At 33.1% G+C, this 23348-nt stretch overlaps 1 protein-coding gene across 1 annotated transcript; it reads right to left on the bottom strand.

The window, feature by feature from the left end:
* Window positions 1-135: 135 nt before the first annotated feature.
* Window positions 136-2223, bottom strand: LOC132309192 (uncharacterized). Its single transcript, XM_059807523.1, has 3 exons — window positions 2014-2223; window positions 1360-1852; window positions 136-1256 (listed from the first exon to the last, which is right to left on the bottom strand). Exons 1-3 carry the CDS (start codon window positions 2221-2223, stop codon window positions 136-138), a joined length of 1824 nt encoding a protein of 607 aa, XP_059663506.1.
* Window positions 2224-23348: the final 21125 nt, after the last annotated feature.

Here is a 23348-nt window from a genome sequence, read left to right as displayed (position 1 = left end):
TAACATCGTCTGTGATATACCATTAGAACGAACTACATATTCGAGATTCTGCTTTTCCCAATACCATACCATATGTTTATTGGGGAGATGCAACTGAAGGTTGATAACAGAATGATGTATCTCATTTAAATTGAACTAAAAAATTCTCCACATTGCTTCATGTGGTGATACCCACCTTGCCTCTTGATAGTCTTTTATTTCATCAATAATGTCATCACTATCAGTGTTTGATAAGTAAACTGTGGCTCGATCATGCCCTTTGTAAATATATTTATAAAGGTACTTGATTGCTAACAACCCTGAACATATCTCAACATTAATATGACAGTCGTACCTCTGCAGAAGATATGGATTATAGGGAACAACCCATCTATTATCTAAAGTTGCATTACGCACACTAACTGTCGGACCATCTTTTCTTCTTCTGTATATAGGGTAACAATCTTGACCTTGTATCGTTTGCTCATTGAACTGTCGAGGATAATGATTTTTACATTTACCATCCATCATGCAAGCGTTCTTTACGTTTAAATCTCCGCAAGGCCCATGCATCATGTGTTTAACTACTTTAGCATAAAGTGTTGGATTCTCATTCTCATTTGTGATTTCGGCATAGACAAACTTATCATAATGATCTGCATTTGTAATCTTATGCTCAGATTCAAATATAAGCAACATGTGTGCATGTGGTAATCCTCTTTTTTGAAATTCAATCACATAAACATGTGCAACCACTTTTCCAAATATGAGTTTTTGAAATAATTGTTTCTTAAGGTCATATAGCTTTGCTCGAAACACCCTTGTTGTTAAATCTGGTCTATCCTGAGCTAACTGTCCCGATTTCAGCTCCTCTTTGATCTCATTCCAATCAGGATTGCATGTCATTATGATGAAAAGGTCTGGCTTTCCAAATCTTTGAACCAAACACATCGCATCATAATATCTCTTTTGCATGTCCCTAGGCCCTCCAATGAAGGATGAAGGAAGAACCACTCTTTTCCCAACATTATTTCCTCTATTTTCTCCGGCCACAACACTATCAACAATTCTTTGATATAGCTCGGTACGAATATGTGATTGTTCAGTTCGATAGTAATCCAAACGTGTTGTTTCAATCTTAATGTACATATCAACACTATATTGTTGCAACAATCTCCCGGCATATAAGAGAATTGATCGGTCCTGGTTGCGGATTTGAAGCTTGTAACAATAATATTGTCTGCATGAAATTTTTTTAGCTCTCCTTCCTTCGACACCTACATGTTTAATTTATATAAGAGTTAAAAAAAATTGATATTTTGAATTGTATGAGAGTTTTATTTTTAAAATAAATAAAGCAAAATTGATAATTGTATTTACCTTCTCTAGATCCTGTCATAATGGAATCATCGAAGATATCATCTTCATGTGTAATATCTGTCCCAGGGTATGGCTGACGACGATTCTTGATATTACGATGCCATCCGATCTCACCATATGGGAATAGTAGAGGATATTGCAGTGGATCATAACATCCAAAATAGTGTCTCACTCTGTGTTTTCTGCCGGAGTGTGCAACGACAATTATGTCACGCTCTAAGCGCATGTCAGGGTATGCTCCTTCTATCCAAACAGCTGCAACTTGGTCTGTTGTTGGCGAATTGAAAACCCTTTGATCAAGTTGAACATCATTTTTAATAACAATTTCATGGTTGTCTGAAACGGGAATATCCTTTAACCTACGAAGGAACTGAGCATTCGGATTTGACGACAATATGTTCATCAACTTTGCAACAATAGGTTCACTTAAGTTCGAGTCATTTAAAATATTCATTCTATTTTGTAACTCATTGTCAGTGTCATAGAAGTATAACTGGAGGTAACATGGAGATCTGTCTTGTATTGAGAGTGAGGGTAATTCATGATATATTTGACCTTGTGCTCGGAAAGTATATATACCACTCTTCATAGTTGCGAGATTTTTGTCAAGACGGACTCCGAAAGATGTAAAAGAAAAAATGCTATTATATGCACGTATGTATCGACGAAGTCCTTCGCGAAGGCATCAGTTTGGGATGTGAATAATTTGTACAACTCATCTGGGACAAGAGTAGATGTTAAGATCACATCGCCATTTGAGCAACAAAAAGTCGGAGGCTCGTGTTCAAATTTCTTTGCAAGACAGTGAGAACAACTTGGAACCTTCTTTAACGCCTGAGATGGTGTATGGGATAACTGTCCCATGTCTCCCTTTCTTCTTTTTCTTGCATGTGTTACACCTTGAATTTTGTTTTGTCTTTTCTCAGTAGATAAATTTGCATAACATTTTCTATTGAGTGAACTCCTTTGTTTTTTTACATGTGTTGATTGTTCGACGTCTCCTTTTTTTCTTTTGGCTGCATCTTTGACTTCTTTAATCCTCTTCTGTCTTTCCTCGGTAGATAAATTTGCATAACATTTCCTGTTGTTTAAACTTCTTTGCTCTTCTACATGTGTTGATTGTTCAACGTCTCCTTTTTTTCTTTTGGTTGCATCTGTGACTTCTTTAATCCTCTTCTGTCTTTCCTCGATAGATAAATTTGTATAGTATTTACTGTTGTCTAAACTCTTTTGCTCTTCTATATGTGTTGATTGTTCGATGTCTCCTTTTTTTCTTTTGGTTGCATATGTGACTTCTTTAATCCTCTCATGTCTTTCCTCGGTAGATAAATTTGTATAGTATTTTCTATTGTCTAAACTCCTTTGCTCTTCTACACGTGTTGATTGTTCGAAATCTACTTTTTTTCTTTTTGCTGCATCTGTTACTTCTTTAATCCTCTTCTGTCTTTCCTCGGTAGATAAATTTGCATAATATTTTCTATTGTCTGAACTTCTTTGATTTTGTTTATGTGTGGGTGCCATTCAAGTGTGACTAACAAATTTAAACATATGTATAGATAAAGAGATATGTTAGACATGCTTTTATAATAAAAAATGTAAAAGATGTTTAGCATTAGAGAGACAATGAAAAAAAATAAAAAAACAACCTTAGAATAAAAAAAATATATATATATAGATATATATATATATATATATATATTCAAATTTAATAAAAAAAAATTCCCAAATATATATATATATATATATATATATATATATATATATAAAATAAAAAATTAATGAATTACTCTACCAATAGGGGGTGGGGGTGAAATGTACCTTGCAAAAAAGGCTTCGATCTTGGGAAAACTTGGACTAATAAGAAGAAGAGAAAGATAATTGATTAGGTTTTTATTTTTATTTTTGTATACATTAAATGTAGCAATATATATAATAAAACAATGCATAATCAAAACATAATATTAATAACAATAAGAAGAAGAGAAAGACAATTGATTAAGTTTTTTATTTTATTATTATTATTATTTTTTTGTATATATTAACTTACAAAATAGCACAAAAGTTAGAATAGTTATTTTTTCTAACCAAATATCATGAAAAAAAAAACTTTTTGAATTTGTTCAACTATTAACGTATAAAAAGAGTGGAGTTTTTTTTAAGTCTTTCCGAATAATGTGGAGCAATTACCTATTATTAGTAAAATGCAATTGTATTTACAAAGAAAACATATAAGTGGATTTATTAATAACGTAGACAAAAAAAAAAATTCCAGGTAAGTTAGTCAATTAAACAGTTACCTACTTAAATTAAGGTAAATAATGTAAAGAGCAGTTTACCTATTATATTATTTACCTATTATTATTAAAAGCAATCGACTATCTATGTACGTTCGGCTTGTGTTTGACGTTTGAAATGACAAACAGCCTTAATAAATTGTTGACAATTACGTTTAAATAAATAAAATTTAGATTAAATTACACAAAAAAAAAAAAAACCTAAACTTTCTAGAAAAATGATAAACATCCTAAATTGAATTTTCTGATTTTTTTTGGAAGACGTGACCGTTGATTTGCTAATCTGGTCTCTCTCTTTTTAATTTTTTCTTTTTATTTCTTTATTTCCATATCTTTTTATTTTCTCCTTATTTTTTGTTTGATATAGAAATTATTCTTTCCACGGCATATCTGGATTTAATATATATATTTTTTCTTTTTTGAAAAAACCTAAATCAAACGTTATAGAGTTTTGTCTTTTATGTAACTATTTACAAACAATCAAAATATATTTATTCTCAGTTATTACAAACTCTTATAATATACCATTCCTTTGCGTTATTTTATTGAAAAGACAAATTCTCCTAGCTTTTTATCAAAACTATGGTAAATTTAACATATATATCATGTATATTTATATATATTAGGAAAAGAACAATAACAATATTCAAATTTAATAAAAAAAAATTATAATTACAATCCATAAATATATAGATATAATAAAAAATTAATGAATTACTCTACTAATATGGAGTGGGATGAATTACTTTACTAATATGGAGTGGGGGTGACACGTACCTTGCAAAAAAAGGCTTCGATCTTGGCAAAACTTGGACTAATAAGAAGAAAAAGACAATTGATTAGGTTTTTTTTTTTTTTTTTTTTTTTATATTTGTATACATTAAATGTAGCAATATATATAATAAAACAATGCATGATCAAAACATAAGATTAATAAGAAGAAGAGGAAGAGAAAGACAATTGATTAGGTTTTTTTTATTTTTGTATACATTAAATGTAGCAATATATATAATAAAACAATGCATGATCAAAACATAAGATTAATAATAAAACAATGCATGAGCAAATAATAAAACAATGCACCTACCTTGAAAATTGATGTGATTAGATGAAAGTAAAAAAGGACTTATATATAGAGAGAGAATATAGATTTAATTAAATTCAAAATAGACTCTTTTTCTCCCTTGCCAAGAATCCCTTCCTGCTGCAATTGTGTTAGGTTTTGAATTCCTTCCTGCTGGGACTGTTATTATAATTTATTATATTTTGTGTGCTGCAATTGTGTTAGGTTTAGTAGTAGTAGTATAGTATAATTTTAATTTTAATTTTAATTTTGAATATAATTTGAATTTTAATTATTATATGTTTTGAATTTTAGTATAGCAAAAACATGCAAATAAACCAAACAAAGCCATCCTCTGCTTTAGAACTCTTCTTCCGAGTTCTTTTTAAGTCATGAGAATTATTTTATTTCACCTTCAATTCTTGTCTCATCCTTATACATAGGCTTCCAAGTTCCAACCAACCCAAAAACACTTTAAAACAACCCTTTTAATAAGTAAATTATGAGTAAGTCAATTCTCAAGCCCAACAAAAAAACAATAATTCTATTTGTTGTTTTCATATGAATCCTTGTGTTATTTCAAAGTTTATATATTGGAGAAGCCTGCAAGGTGACTCAGTTTGGCTATTCTTAGGGTTTGACAAAAACATAAGTTTTGGAGACATGTATCTTAACCTCTACCTGTTTTTTTCTTTGCCCGTGGTTACATGTGACTCACATACCGCAACTTAGAAGCATTCCATGATGTCTTCACAAGTAAAAACAATTGAACAACAACGACAACGTTTTAAAATTTTCTTTGAAAAAGCATTCTACCATGCTTTTATATTTTACACTCAGTTAATATATATAGTTTTTTTTTTCTGTAAAAAAAGTTGCATCCAATCCAGTGAATCAAAATATATTGTTTCTCAATTATTACAAACTCTTATAATATGCCTCGGTCAATATATATATATATATATAATTAACCTTGTTTAATTAGATGCAACAGATGGATGATATTAAAGTACCCAAACCAAGTATGCAATTAATTTTCTGGTTTGTCTGGTGTGGTGCTCATTATCATCAGTAGGTTCTTTTAATGGAGGAGTTTGTTATATGATATTCCTCACGTACTAACTTTTTGAGTGCTTAATTTCTCTATATTTTGTTAATTTGAATTAATTTAAATTTTATTAGGTAATTTTGAGTTTTATAGAATTTATATCAATTAATAAATAAATACTGAAACACAAAGTAGTATTACACTTGATTTTAGCCAAAAGACCAAGAAAGGTTAGCCGAAAGGCCAACCCAAACAAAGGCCTAAAAAGTAGTACTACACTTGATCTTAGCCAAAAGACCAAGAAATGTCTTAGCCAAAAGACCAAGAAAGGTTAGCCAAAAGGCCAGCCTAGAAAGTAGTACTACACTTGATCTTAGCCAAAACATCAAGAAAGGTGTGATACCCCTCGGATCCGAGACACGGGTTGATCAGGCCCAGGCCCGAACCCGAGGGAATATCTAACAATTAATATTTTATAATGAACACGGAATACAAAATGAATTAAGAAATGAAATTAAAGCTGAAAGGAACTAAAAATAGAATCAGTAAAATAATATAATTATTAAAATCCATCAAACCCAAACTCCAAAACTCCATCAATTTACAACTCGGGAATCCATCTCTAGTGGACCCCTATTAAACATCCAAATGGAAAATAAAGCAACTGTAATAAGCATCTAGAAATAAACTATGGAGAGAATCCTACATCGTCGGAAGAGTGAATAGAGACCTCAGCTCAGCACGAATACGTCTAAGCCTGGAATTGTCGTGTACCTGAAAAATAGAAGTGGGTCAGGCCCACACGCAAGTTCTATACTATTACAATCCAAATAGAGGCCCGATACGCATGTACATCCTAAACAAATTAACAATAACTAATAGTCCGTAAGTGTATATATATATAGTCACACTAAAGGACTCTCACTGGACTACAGGCCGGTCTCAACCTGAATAGAGGTAACATGCTAAAAACGCACACGAAGTGGGCATGTGTACCTAAACCTAAATAGGGTACACCTCTAACCATCGTATCCAGCTATGCATCCCAATGCATATATGCTCCCTAACCATCGATCCTGAGACTCAAGCTCATATCGAGGTACCATAATAGTAATATATTTAAAATCCATTCAAAATCCATAGTAGTGCCGCTCAACTAGTTGTTGCCATGACACTACAAATCCATAGGATTTAACTTTTAGTTAATCCATTCATTAATCCAGAATAGGTAGGTTTTGGTATTTTGAAACCAAACCGTCCCTAGTATACCACCATCCCATACCGGTGTATACTATCCAACCATCCAGCAGTTGATAATATCGGCAACTGAAGCGAATATCAACTAATTCCATACATCCAATAATTGATAACAATAGTAGTGATGTGAGCATCAATACGTAAAGTAAACATAGCCAGAACATACTGTTACACAAAGTCCGATATAATACTAAGTTTAAATATTAATAGTATTCCACATCCAGTAGTTGATATCACAGACATTTGGGGTAAATATCAACAAGGTCCATGCTCCAAAAATTAATACTAGCAGTACTAATGAAAGCATCAAAACAAAACTTTAGCATATACATAGGCATGCTTAATCTCTAATGTTTCACAGACTCAGTAGAGTCCACATCCAGCAGTTGATATCACAGACATTTGGGGTAAATATCAACCAGGTCCATGCTCTAAAAATTGATACTAGCAGTACTAATGAAAGCATCAAAACAAAACTTCAACATATACATAGGCATGCTTAATCTCTAATGTTTCACACACTCAGTAGAGTGCCAAGTATGTTTAAATCTTAATATCACTCAACTCCAATGCATCCAAAACCAATATAATTCAAACATATGATCATGTTATTTGGTGACACATGTATTAATTATATTATTTGTCTCTGAAGAATACAGAACATAAAGGATTAAACCAATCTAACTCTTCCGACCCCAACTACAGTGTTTTAAATTGTTTAAAACATATACTGTTCAAGTGACAACCATAGTTAGGTTATTAACATGCCTCCTGAAGTCTTAGAATTGTCTCCAAGTACCATCCATACACCTCACACACAGCCCTAAACCCAACTGGAACCACAGAGAACCTACCACTGCAACTAAAACTGCCTGAAAACGAAAAAAAAATTAAAAATTGCATAAAGGAGCCGGCTCCCTAAAGTTAGAGCCGCCTCCTTTAGCATTGGAGCTGGCTCCAAACTAAAAGGAGCCGCCTCCAACTAACAAAGAGCTGGCTCCCTCTTAGGGAGAGCCGGCTCTCTCCCTCTCCACTTCGTCTTCTCCGATTCCAACATCCTTTGCACCTTCTGCACCCTACTGCTATGGTTTCCAGAAGTTATAACCCAATCCCAGAATGTTCCCAGTCCATGTTTAAGTCTTAATTAAATTCCATACATAGGTTTAGACAGAGAATTATGCAAGCAAAAATTACGTTTTAACAGTTTTAGCAAGCATGCAAACATATTGTTATAATTCAAGTTGTAGCATAAATAAATAACGTTTTCATTGCTTTAATCAATCCTAGAATTATTTAGGAATGCAAAGAACACGAAGCCTAAGGGAGAGAGTGAGGATAGAACTTGCCTTTGAGATCTTTGTTTAAAATCTCTACGCCGTCTTCTAAGACCTCCGGCGAACACAATTGTTGTAAACCTCCTCTGTTTCTCTCTCTGCTACTTCCACAGACGTGTGCTGGTTTTTTTTTTTTTTTTTTTATTTGTTTGTATGCCAAACCCTAGGTAGCCTTATTACGTCTATTTATAAGGTTACACAAAACCTAAAGCTCACTGAAGCCCTAATGTGAAACCTATTCGGCCCATAACACCATCTAAATGAATAAGCATGTCGGTTACTTACCACCAATCCTACAGTAACGTGAATTTAGAAAAACAAATAACTTTAATTTATTCTAATTACCAATTAACTAAAAACTAAATAAAACAATTAACAAAGAATTAAAGAACACAATTTAAGCAATTAAAACATTAAATAAAACAATTAATGAAAAGAAAACAACTAATTACACTTAAACCAATTAAAACATTAAATAACACAATTATTGAAAAGAAAACAATTAATTACACTTAAACCAATTAAAACATTAAATAAAATAATTAATGAAAAGAAAACAATTAAACAAAATACCGAGACTATCATTTTGAAAATTAGGGGTATAACAAAAGGTCTTAACCAAAAGATCAAGAAAGGTTAGCCAAAAGGCCAAAAAGGTGTGATTATAATTTTTTTAGCTCTATAGTTTTTATAAGAGGCTTTCATGTAATCTTTTTTACTTAAAAGCAATGTGGGACTTTGTAATTTGAATTAAACTCTTTTTATATTTTGTTAATTTGAATTAATTTGAATTTTATTAGGTAATTTTGAGTTTTATAGAATTTATATCAATTACTAAATAAATACTGAAATACTTAATTATTAAAAATAAGTAAATTATGAGTAAGTCAAATCTCAAGCCAAACAAAAAAACAATAATTCTATTTGTTGTTTTTATATGAATCCATGTGTTATTTCAAAGTTTATATATTGGAGAAGCCTGCCAGGTGACTCAGTTTGGCTATTCTTAGGGTTTGACAAAAACATAAGTTATTGGAGACATGTATCTTAACCTCTACCTGTTTTTTTCCCTGCTCGTGGTTACATGTGACTCACATACTGCAACTTGGAAGCATTGCATGATGTCTTCACAAGTAAAAACAATTGAACAACAACGACAACGTTTTAAAATTTTCTTTGAAAAAGTATTCTACCATGCTTTTATATTTTACACTCAGTTAATATATATAGTTTTTCTTTTTCTGTAAAAAAAGTCGCATCCAATCCAGTGAATTGAAATATATTTGTTCTCAATTATTACAAACTTTTATAATATGCCTCAGTCAATATATATATATATATATATATATATATATATATATATATATATATGAATTATATATAATTAACCTTGTTTAAATAGATGCAACAGATGGATGATATTAAAGTACCCAAACCAAGTATGTAATTAATTTTCTGGTTTGTCTGGTGTGGTTGTCTGGTGTGGTGCTCATTATCAACAGTAGGTTCTTTCAATGGAGGAGGTTGTTATATGATATTCCTCACGTATGTAACTTTTTGAGTGCTTAATTTCTCTATATTTTGTTAATTTGAATTAATTTGGATTTCATTAGGTAATTTTGAGTTTTATAGAATTTATATCAATTAATAAATAAATACTGAAACTTTTTACACAAAGATCGAGAAAGTAGTATTACACTTAATCTTAGCCAAAAGACCAAGAAAGGTTAGCCAAAAGGCCGACCCAAACAAAGGCCTAGAAAGTAGTACTATACTTGATCTTAGCTAAAAGATCAAGAAAGGTCTTAGCCAAAAGACCAAGAAGGTGTGATTACAATTTTTTTAGCTCTATAGTTTTTATAAGAGGCTTTCATGTAATCCTTTTTATTTAAAACCAATGTGGGACTTTGTAATTTGAATTAAACTCTTTTTATAGTTTGTTAATTTGAATTTTATTAGAAAGACCGAGAAAGTAGTATTACACTTGATCTTAGCCAAAAGACCAAGAAAGGTTAGCCAAAAGGCCGACCCAAACAAAGGCCTAGAAAAGTAGTATTACACTTGATCTTAGCCAAAAGACCAAGAAAGGTCTTAGCCAAAAGACTAAGAAGGTGTGATTATAATTTTTTTAGCTCTATAGTTTTTATAAGAGGCTTTCATGTAATCTTTTTTATTTAAAACCAATGTGAGACTTTGTAATTTGAATTAAACTCTTTTTATATTTTGTTAATTTGAATTAATTTGAATTTTATTAGGTAATTTTGAATTTTATAGAATTTATATCAATTAATAAATAAATACTGAAATACTAAAACATAAAGTAGTATTACACTTGATCTTAGCCAAAAGACCAAGAAAGGTCTTAGCTAAAAGACCAAGAAAGGTTAGCCAATAGGCCGACCCAAACAAAGGCCTAGAAAGTAGTACTACACTTGATCTTATCCAAAAGACCAAGAAAGGTCTTACCCAAAAGACCAAGAAAGGTTAGCCAAAAAGCCAGCCTAGAAAGTAGTACTACACTTGATCTTAGCCAAAAGACCAAGCAAGGTCTTAGCCAAAAGACCAAGAAAGGTTAGCCAAAAGGCCAAGAAGGTGTGATTATAATTTTTTGAGCTCTATAGTTTTTATAAGAGGCTTTTATGTAATCTTTTTTATTTAAAACCAATGTGGGACTTTGTAATTTGAATTAAACTCTTTTTATATTTTGTTAATTTGAATTAATTTGAATTTTATTAGGTAATTTTGAGTTTTATAAAATTTATATCAATTAATAAATAAATACTGAAATACTGAAACACTGAAACACTTTGCACATTTAATAATAGTATAGATATAGATATTATATTATTTTTTTTTAGGTATTTGGAGGAGTTTGAAAATATTTTGGCATATTCTTGTCCCCAAAAGATTTCATAACGATATTAAACGTGTGTTAACGTTGCACTTGATTTTGTGCACTTCAATTATCTCAGCTTTACCCTATTATCATCTCAGCTCTATATACATGGTTATGGTATTTGTTCACTCTGTGGTTCTCTTTATATTTTTCACTTCATTTTTTGTTTTTCTATTTTTGTTTTTTGTTTTTTTGTTCTTTATCTCTCTCTCTTTCTGTTCAGTTCTAACTTTCTTAGAAAATCGTTTACTCACTTTATACTTAATTTCTTATACATTGTGTACAACTAACCCACCACATATACATACATTAGGGGTGGCAATCTAAGTCCAAATTCATTAAACCATCCAAATTCGCCCATTAAAATAAAATCATTTGGGCACCCAAGTTTAAGTAAGTGGGTAACAATGGGTAAAAAGTAGGTATTCATACAATTCAATGACTAATGATGGGTTAAAAGTCGGTACTTATTTTAACCCACTCAAACAAAACCCTCTTTCTTTCTCCTCCATTTCTCTCTCTTTCATCTCCGATTCCTGCCTCTTTCCTTCTCTTTTATCTTTTTCATTTTTTTTTTAACATTTTTTTCTCTCTCTTCTCTCTTCCCCTCCTTTTCATTTTTTTTTTGGGAGAAAAATCACATAACCCCTTTATACTATCATTTTCGTCCAAAAACCCCCTTGAAAATTAAACACCCCCCTGAACTATAAAAAGTCATCACATTGCCCTATTTCCGTTCAAATCCGTTAACCCGTGCTTATCAAAAAATAAAATTCCCTAAAATACCCCCCCCACCTCCCCTTCCCTTTTACTCTTTGTTTATATATATATATATATATATATATATATATATATATATATATATATAATCGTGTGTGCTAAGGATCCATCTTTGAAATCAGAAGCTCTGAAGGACTGCACTACGCCACACAAAGGTCTGCACTACGCCGCGAAAGTCTACACTATGCCGCGAAGCTCTGAAGCCCTGAAAGGAAAGGAAAGCCGTAATCCATCTTCTTATCATTCAACACCATAATCGAAACCCTAATTGAAGGTACACAAATTTATTCTCAATGCATACTATTATATTAATCACATATACTGAATCGTTTTTATATATACATATATTCAAATTCAATTTTGGTATGATTTGTAAATTTTAATCATATAATGTCAGCCTCAAGCATTCGATCTGGTTGTGGTCAATAACTGATGTATAAGAATGTTTATTGTGATTGTCGGGAATTGACTGAAGTATTGGTAACAGGGAAGAACGATAATAGCAACTTGGGAAAGCTGTACTATAAATGTCACAACAAAGAATGTGGATTTTGGAGATGGTGTCATCCAATTTCATCATAAACCATTTAGAGTGAAGGCAACTAATTTGAGACTCGGCAACATGTTGAAAGGGTATTAGAATATGATATTACTCAGTTAAGGTTGCATGTAGAAGCCATGGAAGAAAGAGTGAAATTTATGATGATTCTTATTGCAGCCTGTATCATCTTATGTGTTTTTGCTGTGGTATGTTCTTTGTTAAAGAGATAAAGAGTTGTTGTTTCTGTTTATCAAGTGGTGGAATGGAATCGTTTGTACTATGTTTCATGTTTTATGAATGTAAGAGGTAGAATGAAATGGTTGCACTATGTTGTAATTGAACCATTTACATTGCATATGGCATTGTTTCATTCACATTGCAATAACCTGCTCAAAATGCACAATATCATCATAACATTGCATATGGCATTGTTTCATTCACATTGCAATAACATACTCAAAATGCACAATATCATCATAACATTGCATATGGCATTATTCCATTCACATTGCAATAACTTGCTAAAAAATGCACAATATCATCCTGTTAATAATTGACAAGAGGCATTCAAAAGGACTATGTATCATACAAAAATAACATCATCCATTGCAAAGTTACAACCATCTATGAGGTCCATAAAAATAACATCATCCATTACAAAGTTACAACCATTACTTTAAGATCCCTCATACAAATATTACATCAATCAATAAAGAGGTCAATAAACAAAAACTATAAGGTCCATCTTGCAAAAATATTGAGGTTCAAAAAGGCAACTATGCACTTGCAACTATGACTTTAAGATCCATCAACATGCAAAAATATTAAAGGCAGCCTTCAGTTGATGTTCCATCATCAACAACCTGAAAAAACATTTATGTCTTAAGGCACTTACTTACCTCATTCACAAAAAATTTCTTCAATCAAAAATCAATCTTGTGTTCCTTATGTTGATGGGAAATCCATTTCAACCACTTGATGTTGGTGGCTAGATGATGATGCCTATTAAAACAAAATGATTTTTAAAGTTACATGAAGCAAACTTATATATCGAACAAATTGATAGTTACAGATTTTATATAGCTGTGAATGATCACTAACATCATATCTTATGCTAGAGCCACCTCTTGCTGCCCTAAAACCACCTGCAACCCTAGTAGCAGCCATAGTATCACTTATACCCCTTATAGCACCATAAATCCACCTGCATTCTTAGTGGCGGCCATGAAACCACTTACAACCCTAAAACCACCTGCCCCATCACTCGCAGCCCTAACTGCAGCTCTAGCAGCATTAAAATCAACTGCAGCAGTGGCAACAACACCACTTCTACCTCTGCCACCCCTAGCAAGACCTTTACCTTTATTTTTACTAGCACTTCTTCCACCTCTACCTCTACCACCCTTGCTAGTACTAACAGAGTCACCTGCAACACTGGCACCACCTCTTCCAGCCCTAGTACTAACAGTCTCAACCTACCACCACCTATACCACCTGTATGCCTCTGAAGTGGGGGCCTTCCGCTATTACTTTACGTAGTCTTTTCACAAGTTCAACTACCTTATAAGTTCTTACATTGTGCCCCTTTTGAAGACATCTAGTGTACCTCAACTTTCCTTTTTTCTTCCCTATAACACTCATTTATCATTCAAAAAGCAGCTTGTGCCGGATCGTTAGCTTCAGCGATGCATGCCTCTTGGTAAGCGCTTGAGAGAACTAGTTCTCCTAGTTCCCTAGGAGTCAGTCACCTTTTAAGCAGATGGCATTTCTTATTTACGAGTGTATAGTTCTCGCCTTCTAAGCGAACCGAGTGGAGGGTTTGTCGAGTGGGTACTACTATGAAAATGGGTAAGTTGATATAGAATGCTCATTTTTGGACAGTTTGTTCAAGATTGACTCCATTTTACATAATACCTACAAAAGGGTGTCAATTATTCTAAAGCGCGCACGTCAAAGTGCTTCTAAAGGCGCCGCCCAGAGAGGAGGCGACGAGAGAAAGAAAGAGAGTTTCCCCAGTAGTCCCCATAGATGTTCTACTAAATAAAGCCCCTATTTGACATCGGGCATTAAGCTCAAAGGAGTGAACAAAAGTGGATTGAAAGGCTTGCAGGCATGGGAATGTCAAGCTCAAATGTTGTGTAGAATCAGATTCCCCACTGCTGCCCCCCGTGGGAGTCCGGGCCGTGTCTCAGTCCCAGTGTGGCTGATCATCCGAAAAGACCAGCTAAGCATCATCGGCTTGGTAAGCCTTTACCTCACCAACTACCTAATACTATGAAGGCTCATCACTGGAGGGAACTTGCTTACAACTTCTTTAATTCGATTACGTTACGTATAGAAGTGAAAAACAACACCAGTATTAAGGCCCTCGGTTGGACCTCTCTTCCTGTTTTTTTTAAGTTCCTGGTTAAGGCCTAATATGTGGTGGCAATATACGAGAAGTACCAACTTCTCTTCTCATATTCCTCAATGAGACTGGTATTATCACATGACCATAACACTTGAAGTAAGAGTCCTTGTAGTAGCTAAGGGTTAACATATGTTTTTGGGTCATCCCTTCTAAACACTGCCACAATAAGTGCATGGGGGCATGGTATGCCACTCATATCCCAATATTTACATGAGCATGTTCTATCTGAGACATTCACATAATCACTAACCCCTGCATCTTGGTATGAAATGTTATCCACCTGATACTTGCCATTACTAGTAGACTCAACATGCAATCTTCTTACATCTTCTGAATTCTTTTATAACTTTTCCACAATCTTTGGGCATAACAATCTATTTACCTTATCCATTAGGTGCCTATTTTTTTTCAAACCTTATCATTAGTTCTTTTCTAATATTGTCAAACATATACACTAAGGGTTTTAGCCTTTCATTGCCAATGTAATTGTTGAAAGACTCACACATGTTGTTAACACATAAACTGCTCTTACTTTTCCCAGTATATGATGACCTTGCCCACACCTTCTTAGGAATTTTCATTAACCACTCAAATGCATTCTTGTCAACAGCCTTCATTTCTTTCATTGTAAGATCAAACTGAGAGTCAGTGTATGTAGTGACTGCATTCCAATACAAAGTCCTTACTCTTGCATCTCTAAATCTCAGTTTGAAATTATCATACAAATGCTTCAGGAAAAACCTAATGTCTACTCCAGGGTACCTGTTTTCAAATGTTTTAACTAATCCCTGCAAAAACATAAATCAATAAATAAACATATGTAAGAGTAGAATATATGATATTAAAAATAACAAGTTGGATACCTTCTGTCTATCTGAGATAAATGTGAAGTATTCATAGTAGCCAACCAAGCCCATCAGTTCATTTAAGAACCATTTCTAAGAGTCTCTACATTCTGACTCAACACAAACAATTGTAATAGGGAAGAAGCCATTGTTTGCATCCCTACTAACTGCACACAACAGGTGGCCATGATAGGGTTTCTTAAGGAAACATCCATCCAGACTAATAAATAGTTTACATCCTTTTTTGAATCTTCTCTACATTGTCTCTAAGAAAAAAAAAACATCTTATAGAATGAACAACCTTCATCACTATATGGCATTGTTCTTACATGAGCAACATTTCTAGGATTTGTTTCAAGAATCAACTGACAATAATCTCTAGCTCTTGCAAACTGTTCTTCATGGTTCCCCTCAATAATTTATAAAGCCATCTTCTTTGCCCTTTCCACTTTCTGTTTACTCACAATATAATCAAGATCTTTCTAAACAGTATATTGCATTCAATCAATATGCAATTAGAATCAGCCCTAACTTTCCCTACATAATGCTTAGCTTTGTAAGAATATGTCAATTGTCTATTCACCCTTACACCATTACAATTATGCTTATCATTGAATGTTCTTTATTTTAAATGAGTAATCATCATTGTTTACAGATCCATGAATCCTCCATCCACATCCTGACTTGCATATCACAGTCACTCTATCTCCATCATTCCTCTTAAATGCCAAGTCAAACTTTCCTTGTATTGCTACATACCTTACTGTTTCTCTGAATTCAGTTACGTAACAAAATTTCTGACCAATCTTAAGTTTCTTGATTCCCAAATCCTTACTAACATCAAAGTATTGATGAGAAGTTGTAGTACAACCATAATCCTCCTCACCACTTGAACTTGCTAAACTTAACTCACTTGCAACATACTCAGACTATTTATCACTGTTTCCATCTTAAGCATTTTTATCATAAATAGGTATATATTCATCATCAACATAAAATTCATCTTCAACATCTGTTGCATCTGCTGCATTTTATTCAATTTCATCTCCATCTGGTGCATATTCAACATCATTTTCATCTGTTGCATCTCCTCATCCATCAAAAAAGTGCTATCATAAAAGTCAAAGAAATCAGCTTGAGTTGTAGCATTATTACCATCTACTCCATTAGCATTCCCTTCATCACCATCTACTCCATTAACATTCCCTTCATCACCATTTGCTCTATTAACATTCCCTTCATCAGTCTTATTTACTGCAATCATTTCAGTACTCCCATCTACTTCTATAATTTCAACACCCCATCTACTACAGTCCCATCACTTTGTGGCATATGCTCATCTTCAGTTGGTGAAACCACAAAAAGCTTAATCAGTGAGAACTTTTTATACTTACTTGCCATGTCAATAAAATCCTTGTCAGTAGTTAATTTTGTTATAGTCCCATCAATGAAACATCTGTAGAACAAACCACTTTTTCAAGGACAACCAACCAACTCTGAAATACATTTGAAATTTATTATTGACATGCGATCAAGATCTACTCTATCAATGTTAATAACAAACCCACCAATATAATTCATTTCCTTGGTGTTATCGAAGTTATCACCATAGTGGACTTCGAGGTAGTGTAATTTAGACAAAATAGGAGTATAACCTAAATCACCACAAATAAACAAACCCAAATTAATTTAAGCAACTAATTACACCAGAACATTAATACAAAAAACAATCTTAATTCAAAAAAAGGAAAATTAGACTTTGGTGACCAAATTCTAACAAAATTGCTATATAGTGACCTTAAAGTTGAGAAAAGATAAATAGTTACCAATTTTAAAACTTAATTGCTAGCAAGTGACCATTTGATGGTTTATTACTTAAATATCCTTCTTCTAATACATTATTTTTTAATTAAACAAATTTACCTTACACATTAAACACAATTAAACATATTACATTATTAATTAAATTATTATACATATACTGCTTTACCAAAATAATAAACTGAGATGTTAGTATGTTACTAGGAAAATGTGATGACTTAATGTTTTAATTGGTAAGTTTGCAATCTAAAAGAGAAAAAAAGTGAAGGTTGGATGAGAAAGAGAGGATGATGAATTCAAGGGCAATTTTATCATTTAAAAATTATTTTTAGAATGTGTAATAAATAAGTCATCTTTTCTTGACTTTGGGGTCACATTTGAACAAATTTTTTTAGGTTTGGTCACCAAAATTTAATTTTCCCTTCAAAAAAACCAACATACTAATCACACTGACATAAAACCCTAAATAATTAAACAACTAATTACACTATTTATGAAGCAAAAATCCCTACTTTATTAACTAACAAATATTATAAAACCCTAATTTAATATAAAAAAACCCCTAATTTAATCAACTAATTACACTAATAGATTAGGAAACAAAAAACCCTAGTTAATTAATCAATCGGGACTACAAATATTATACAAAATTACAAACCCTAATATTAAACAACTAATTACACCAGTAGAAAAATCATAGTTTTTTTAATCAATCGGGACCACAAAGTTATTACAAAATTACAAACCCTAATATTAAACAATTGGGACCACAACCTTAATACAAAATTACAAACCCTAATACCCAATCTATTGGAATCATACCCAACACAAAAGACCCACTTTGAAAAAAGTTGCAATATAAAATCCTAAATACTACCCAATAAGATAGTCGGTCATACCTGACAACATCTTGTCGAACAAAGGTGAAACACCTCTCGCTTTCTTGACCCATACAGATGAGAATCCAACAGGCATAGTAATGAAGAAGATGGAACACAATCACTTTCTTTGTCTTTACAAAAGGGTTTGGTCACTTTCTCTGCCTTCGGTATTTGTGGTGTGTTTAACGAGACAAAGGGTTGAAAATGGTTGTATAATATGACCACGTTTTGTAACACCATATTTGGTGATCAAAACGTGGTTGTTTTGCTGCCTCCCCATATTGTCTGCAAGGTTACAATTGTAATATGCAAAATAACATTTATTTCGTATTTAAATTTCATATTATATTATAGGGGTATATTTGTCATTTCATACAAACTTAATGGATTTGAACGGAAATGGGGCAATGTGATGATGTTTTTTTTTTTTTTTTTTCATGTGATAACTCTCTCACTCCTCACTCTTTCTTCAAATTTTGTTTTATTTTATAAAATAAATGACCAACAATTAATTAAAACTCTTGCTCAAAACTCTTTTTTTAAAAATATATGTAATTAATATTGTTAAGTAAGATGTATAGTGACTTTTCCAAAAAAAAAAAAAAATTGTAGCTCTTGAAATCAAAAAATTAATTAATATTGTTGTTTAAGTTGTATAGTGACTTTTCTCAAAGGAAATTTTTTTTTTTTAATGCTTGAAATCAAAATTAATGTAAGAACAAATTATTAATTTTTTTTTAGCCATGATTGGTAGGAAAATAAAAAAATTGCAAAAGTAAAAGAAAAAAAAAAAAAAAAGGGTTTGAATGGGTTAACCCGTTTTGACCTGCCCATTTGAGCCCTTACCCATTTATGACCCATTATTGGCGGATTGTGAATGGGTTACTGACCCATTCATGCCCATTTTAAACCGGCCCAAAATCCATCCAAACCCACCCAATTGCCACCCCTATCATACACACGTGGGCATATATATATATAGGCATTATTTATTTTTTAAAAGGTCCGTATGGTTTGGAAAATGAAAGTGAAAAAAGGTGAAGTAAGAAAAAGAAAAACTAATTTTTTGACTTGCATTAGGTAGCATAAAATGTTTTTAAGAAATTTGTAAGTGCATCATTTCATAGTTTGAATAGTATGAAAGTGACAAAAAAATGTAATAGTTTACCTAAATTGTCCTTATTTTTATTGAATAGGATAAAAAGGTCTAAAAAAAATTGTATTGAATATGTATTGCCTTAGTTTATAGATACTGTTGGCGTAAAAAATACTCTATAGGGAAAACCCTAACTGGCGATAGCATCTAGGGTTTCAAGCGGTGTCGTGCATTATGGAGGAGGGGGTTCCCCTCTCTTCACTGCCGACAAGCTCTCCGGGCCAGCCAAATAACTCGATACTTACTTTTACTTCTTCTTCTTCTCCCCCATCGCCACCCTCATGGCGTAATCTTTTCTCTTCTTCGTCCTCAAAATCTTTTACTAATCTTTCCTTCCTTAGTGCCAGTCGTGGTACAAAGGTATCCATCGCTGAATCAGTTGTTGCAAAAGAGATACAATTCTGGAAAAATTCGGTGGTAGGGTATGTGATAGGAAAACGGCCATACTATCATCGTTTTAAGAGTTTTGTGGAGAAACACTGGGCTAAGAAGGTTACTGTGGTGTACCTTAAAGACAGTTTTTTCATTGTTCAATTCGATTTAGAAGATGAAGTGTTGCAAACGTTATCACATATTCATACTTTTGAAGGCAGACCTATTATCATTAAATAGTGGGACAAGAATGTTAATCTATCAAAGGAGGTTTTGGAGTCAGTTCCTGTCTGGTTACGTATTCATAATTTGCCAGTTCATTGTCATAATGCAGATGCAGTGTCGATGGTTTGTTCTAATTTTTCTAAACCAATTTTTATGGATGACCCAGAGTTATACCGCGATAAGGGTGATTATGTTCGTGTCATGGTTGAGGTTGGGGTTAAAGAACATTTACCAGAGTCTTTGGTGGTTGATATACATGGAGATGATTGTTCTCTTGATCTTGAATATGAGTAGTGTCCCAAACTATGTGCAGTGTGCAAGAAGGTGGATCATTTGGAAGATCGATGCCCTATAAAATCTTTGCAGGCAAAACCTAAACCTAAGAAAGGAGTAAATCAATGGGTGGTTAAGCATAAGGGAAAAAATGTGATGGTAGATGAGGTGTTTTAAGTATTGCCTGTGAAGGCTTCAGTCTCTACGTCACATGAAGTAATTCAAGTTTCTAATTCATTTGCAATTCTGGAAGAGGAGAGAGGGATGGTTAATACTATGTCCAGTACTCCGGTCTTTAATCCCAACTCTCAAGTAGAGGAAGGGGATGGGTTGGTTATTGCTAAGAAGAATGCTCCTTTGATTACTAAATCCAACTTTCATGTTTCTCTAGTGGAAACTACTGTGGCCATTGATACTTTAGCTGTTGTACAACTTGCAATGGAGGAGGTTGATGTTACTATCCTACCACTGGTGGATGGTTTGGCTGAGGTAGAGGAAATAAGTCCTTCAACTATAGACAGAGGAAAACAGATTGATCAGGATGGTGTTTTTGCTGACACTACTGAATCTGTGCAAAAAGTTAAATCCAAAAAGGTTGGGATTGAGGCATCAACTAAGGTTACTAGAAGTAAGGTAGGGCAGCTGCCTCATTCTTCCCCTCCTACCTAATGATAGGAGCATGGAATGTGCGAGGCTTAAATAAGCCTAGAAGACAGAAAGATGTAAGAAATTGGATTGTCCGAAATACCTTTCAATTTGTCTATTTGTTAGAAACTAGAGTTCAAGCTAGTAAGTTTCCTTTTATTTCCAAGAAAATTAGGAATGATTGGTGTTGGATTAATAATTATGATGCTCATCTGGGGGGTCGTATCTGGATTGGTTGGAATCCTGTGTTGTTTTCAGTTTTTGTGTTGGACAGCAAGGATCAATGCATGCTACTCAAAGTATGTGTCTTACATTCTGGGGATGTTATCCATTGTACTCCTGTTTATGTAGCCAATCAGAATAATGCAAAGGAAAGATTTATGGAAGTTTATTACACATTATTCTTCTTTGATACAAGGGCCTTGGATTACTTTTGGGGACTGGAATGCAATTAGGTTCCATAGTGATAAAAGAGGTGGGGGTTCAGTTCCACAAAGGTTGTTGGATGATTTTAATACTTGTTTGCAGGATTCCAATTTATGGGAACTGTATCCTATTAATGGTGAATGGTCGTGGTGTAATAGACAGAGGGTCAGAAGGAGGATTCATGTGAAGCTTGATAGAGTTTTTCTTAATGATAAATTGATGGATCAGTTTCCTGGTGTGTGCCGTCGATGTACAACCAAATTTGTGCAAAATAGTGTGGCCAAGTTTTAAATTTATAAATGCCACTACTACCTCTAACTAAAAATATAGCTAGGGTGAGTAAGGATCGTCCCAAGGGATTTTTAGGCGTACTTGCAATGGAAACAATGTATAGGGTTAGTAAGTCGAGTGATCAAGAGATGGTGTGTTTGGTTGATTAGATTACAAACTAAATTAAACAAGTTCAATGTAGAATAAACAAATTAAAAGAAATTTAGAGAAAACAAGAGAGTGAGGTCTTGGGGTTTAGAGGTCACAATTAAGCATCACCATTCTAGACATTCAATGCATAATTAACGAAGGGAAACATGTGTTACAATTTGAGAGTGTGTGATTGATTGTTTCAACAAGTATGGATGACCAATTAAGCATATATTGTCTAAGCAACCCAGTGAATAGTACAATACATCAAATTAAGCCATCAATCCTTCCTTTAAGCTCACAATCCAAACACATCACATGATTAGAGAATAATACTACTTGCATTCATAAGCATGGAATATCAAACAACAAGTATGGATTGTCCTCCCATCTAACAACTAAGGCAACTACACTACAACTAAGCTAAGGGCATGAAAATTAAACTAGAGAAATTAAGGGAGATGCAGAAACCATCAAGATATGAGTATGAACCATCAAATAAACCACAGTAGTATTCCATTAAGCACTATGCCTTAATAATCTCTAGATCCATAGCATCAACACACATAGACATACATCAATAACACAAAAACTAGAGATAAACACATGAACATCTATTCTAGCATACATAGACATATGGATAGAATGAAATAATCAATTGGAAGTATTAAACCACATAAATCATTGAATAAACAAGATTCATATATAAAATAAGTGTCAAGACAAGATTACAACACAAATCCCCTCAAAATTCAAAGCATTAGAGTCTAGAAAGCATGCTTAGGGCTAACTCTAGCCCTAAGAAGATGTTTAGCCACTCATTGAAGTAGTCATCCAACCCTCAAGGGCTATCTCTATGGTAGGAATAACCTCCTTCTTGATGGAAACCCTAAAAAAATGGAAGAACTCCCAAGAATGTGTCTCTGGCTTCTCCTCCTCATTTTTCTTCCTCTCTAAGAATGTTTCTAAGACTATGAAAATGATATATGAGATATGTATGAGATATGTTGTAAAAGAGGCTCAAAATTCTTATATAGGTAGGTCAAGTGTCACACCCAATGGTCTGGATTTGTGCACTATGGTCCTTGCAATGATTGCACCATGAGCCAACTTTTAATGAGCTGGAACTAATTTTTTTCGGACTTGAGGAGGTTCGATTGATCGAACTATTATGAGATCGATCGAACTGTGCTGAGATCCACCGAATGCTGCAGAGATCGATCCATCCTTGGCGGCGCCTTTTTGAATAAAGACAAATCTCTGAGATATTTTGGGAGAGAGACAAAAGTGGTAGGTGTGGAT

The sequence above is a fragment of the Cornus florida genome, unplaced genomic scaffold (assembly GCF_030987335.1).
Source record: "Cornus florida cultivar Cherokee Brave unplaced genomic scaffold, ASM3098733v1 CherokeeBrave_3.0.0_Hap2_Chr05, whole genome shotgun sequence".
In the NCBI taxonomy this organism is placed as follows: Eukaryota; Viridiplantae; Streptophyta; class Magnoliopsida; order Cornales; family Cornaceae; genus Cornus; species Cornus florida.
Note: the sequence above shows the minus strand (reverse complement) of the source record. Positions and strands in the feature narration are given on the sequence as shown.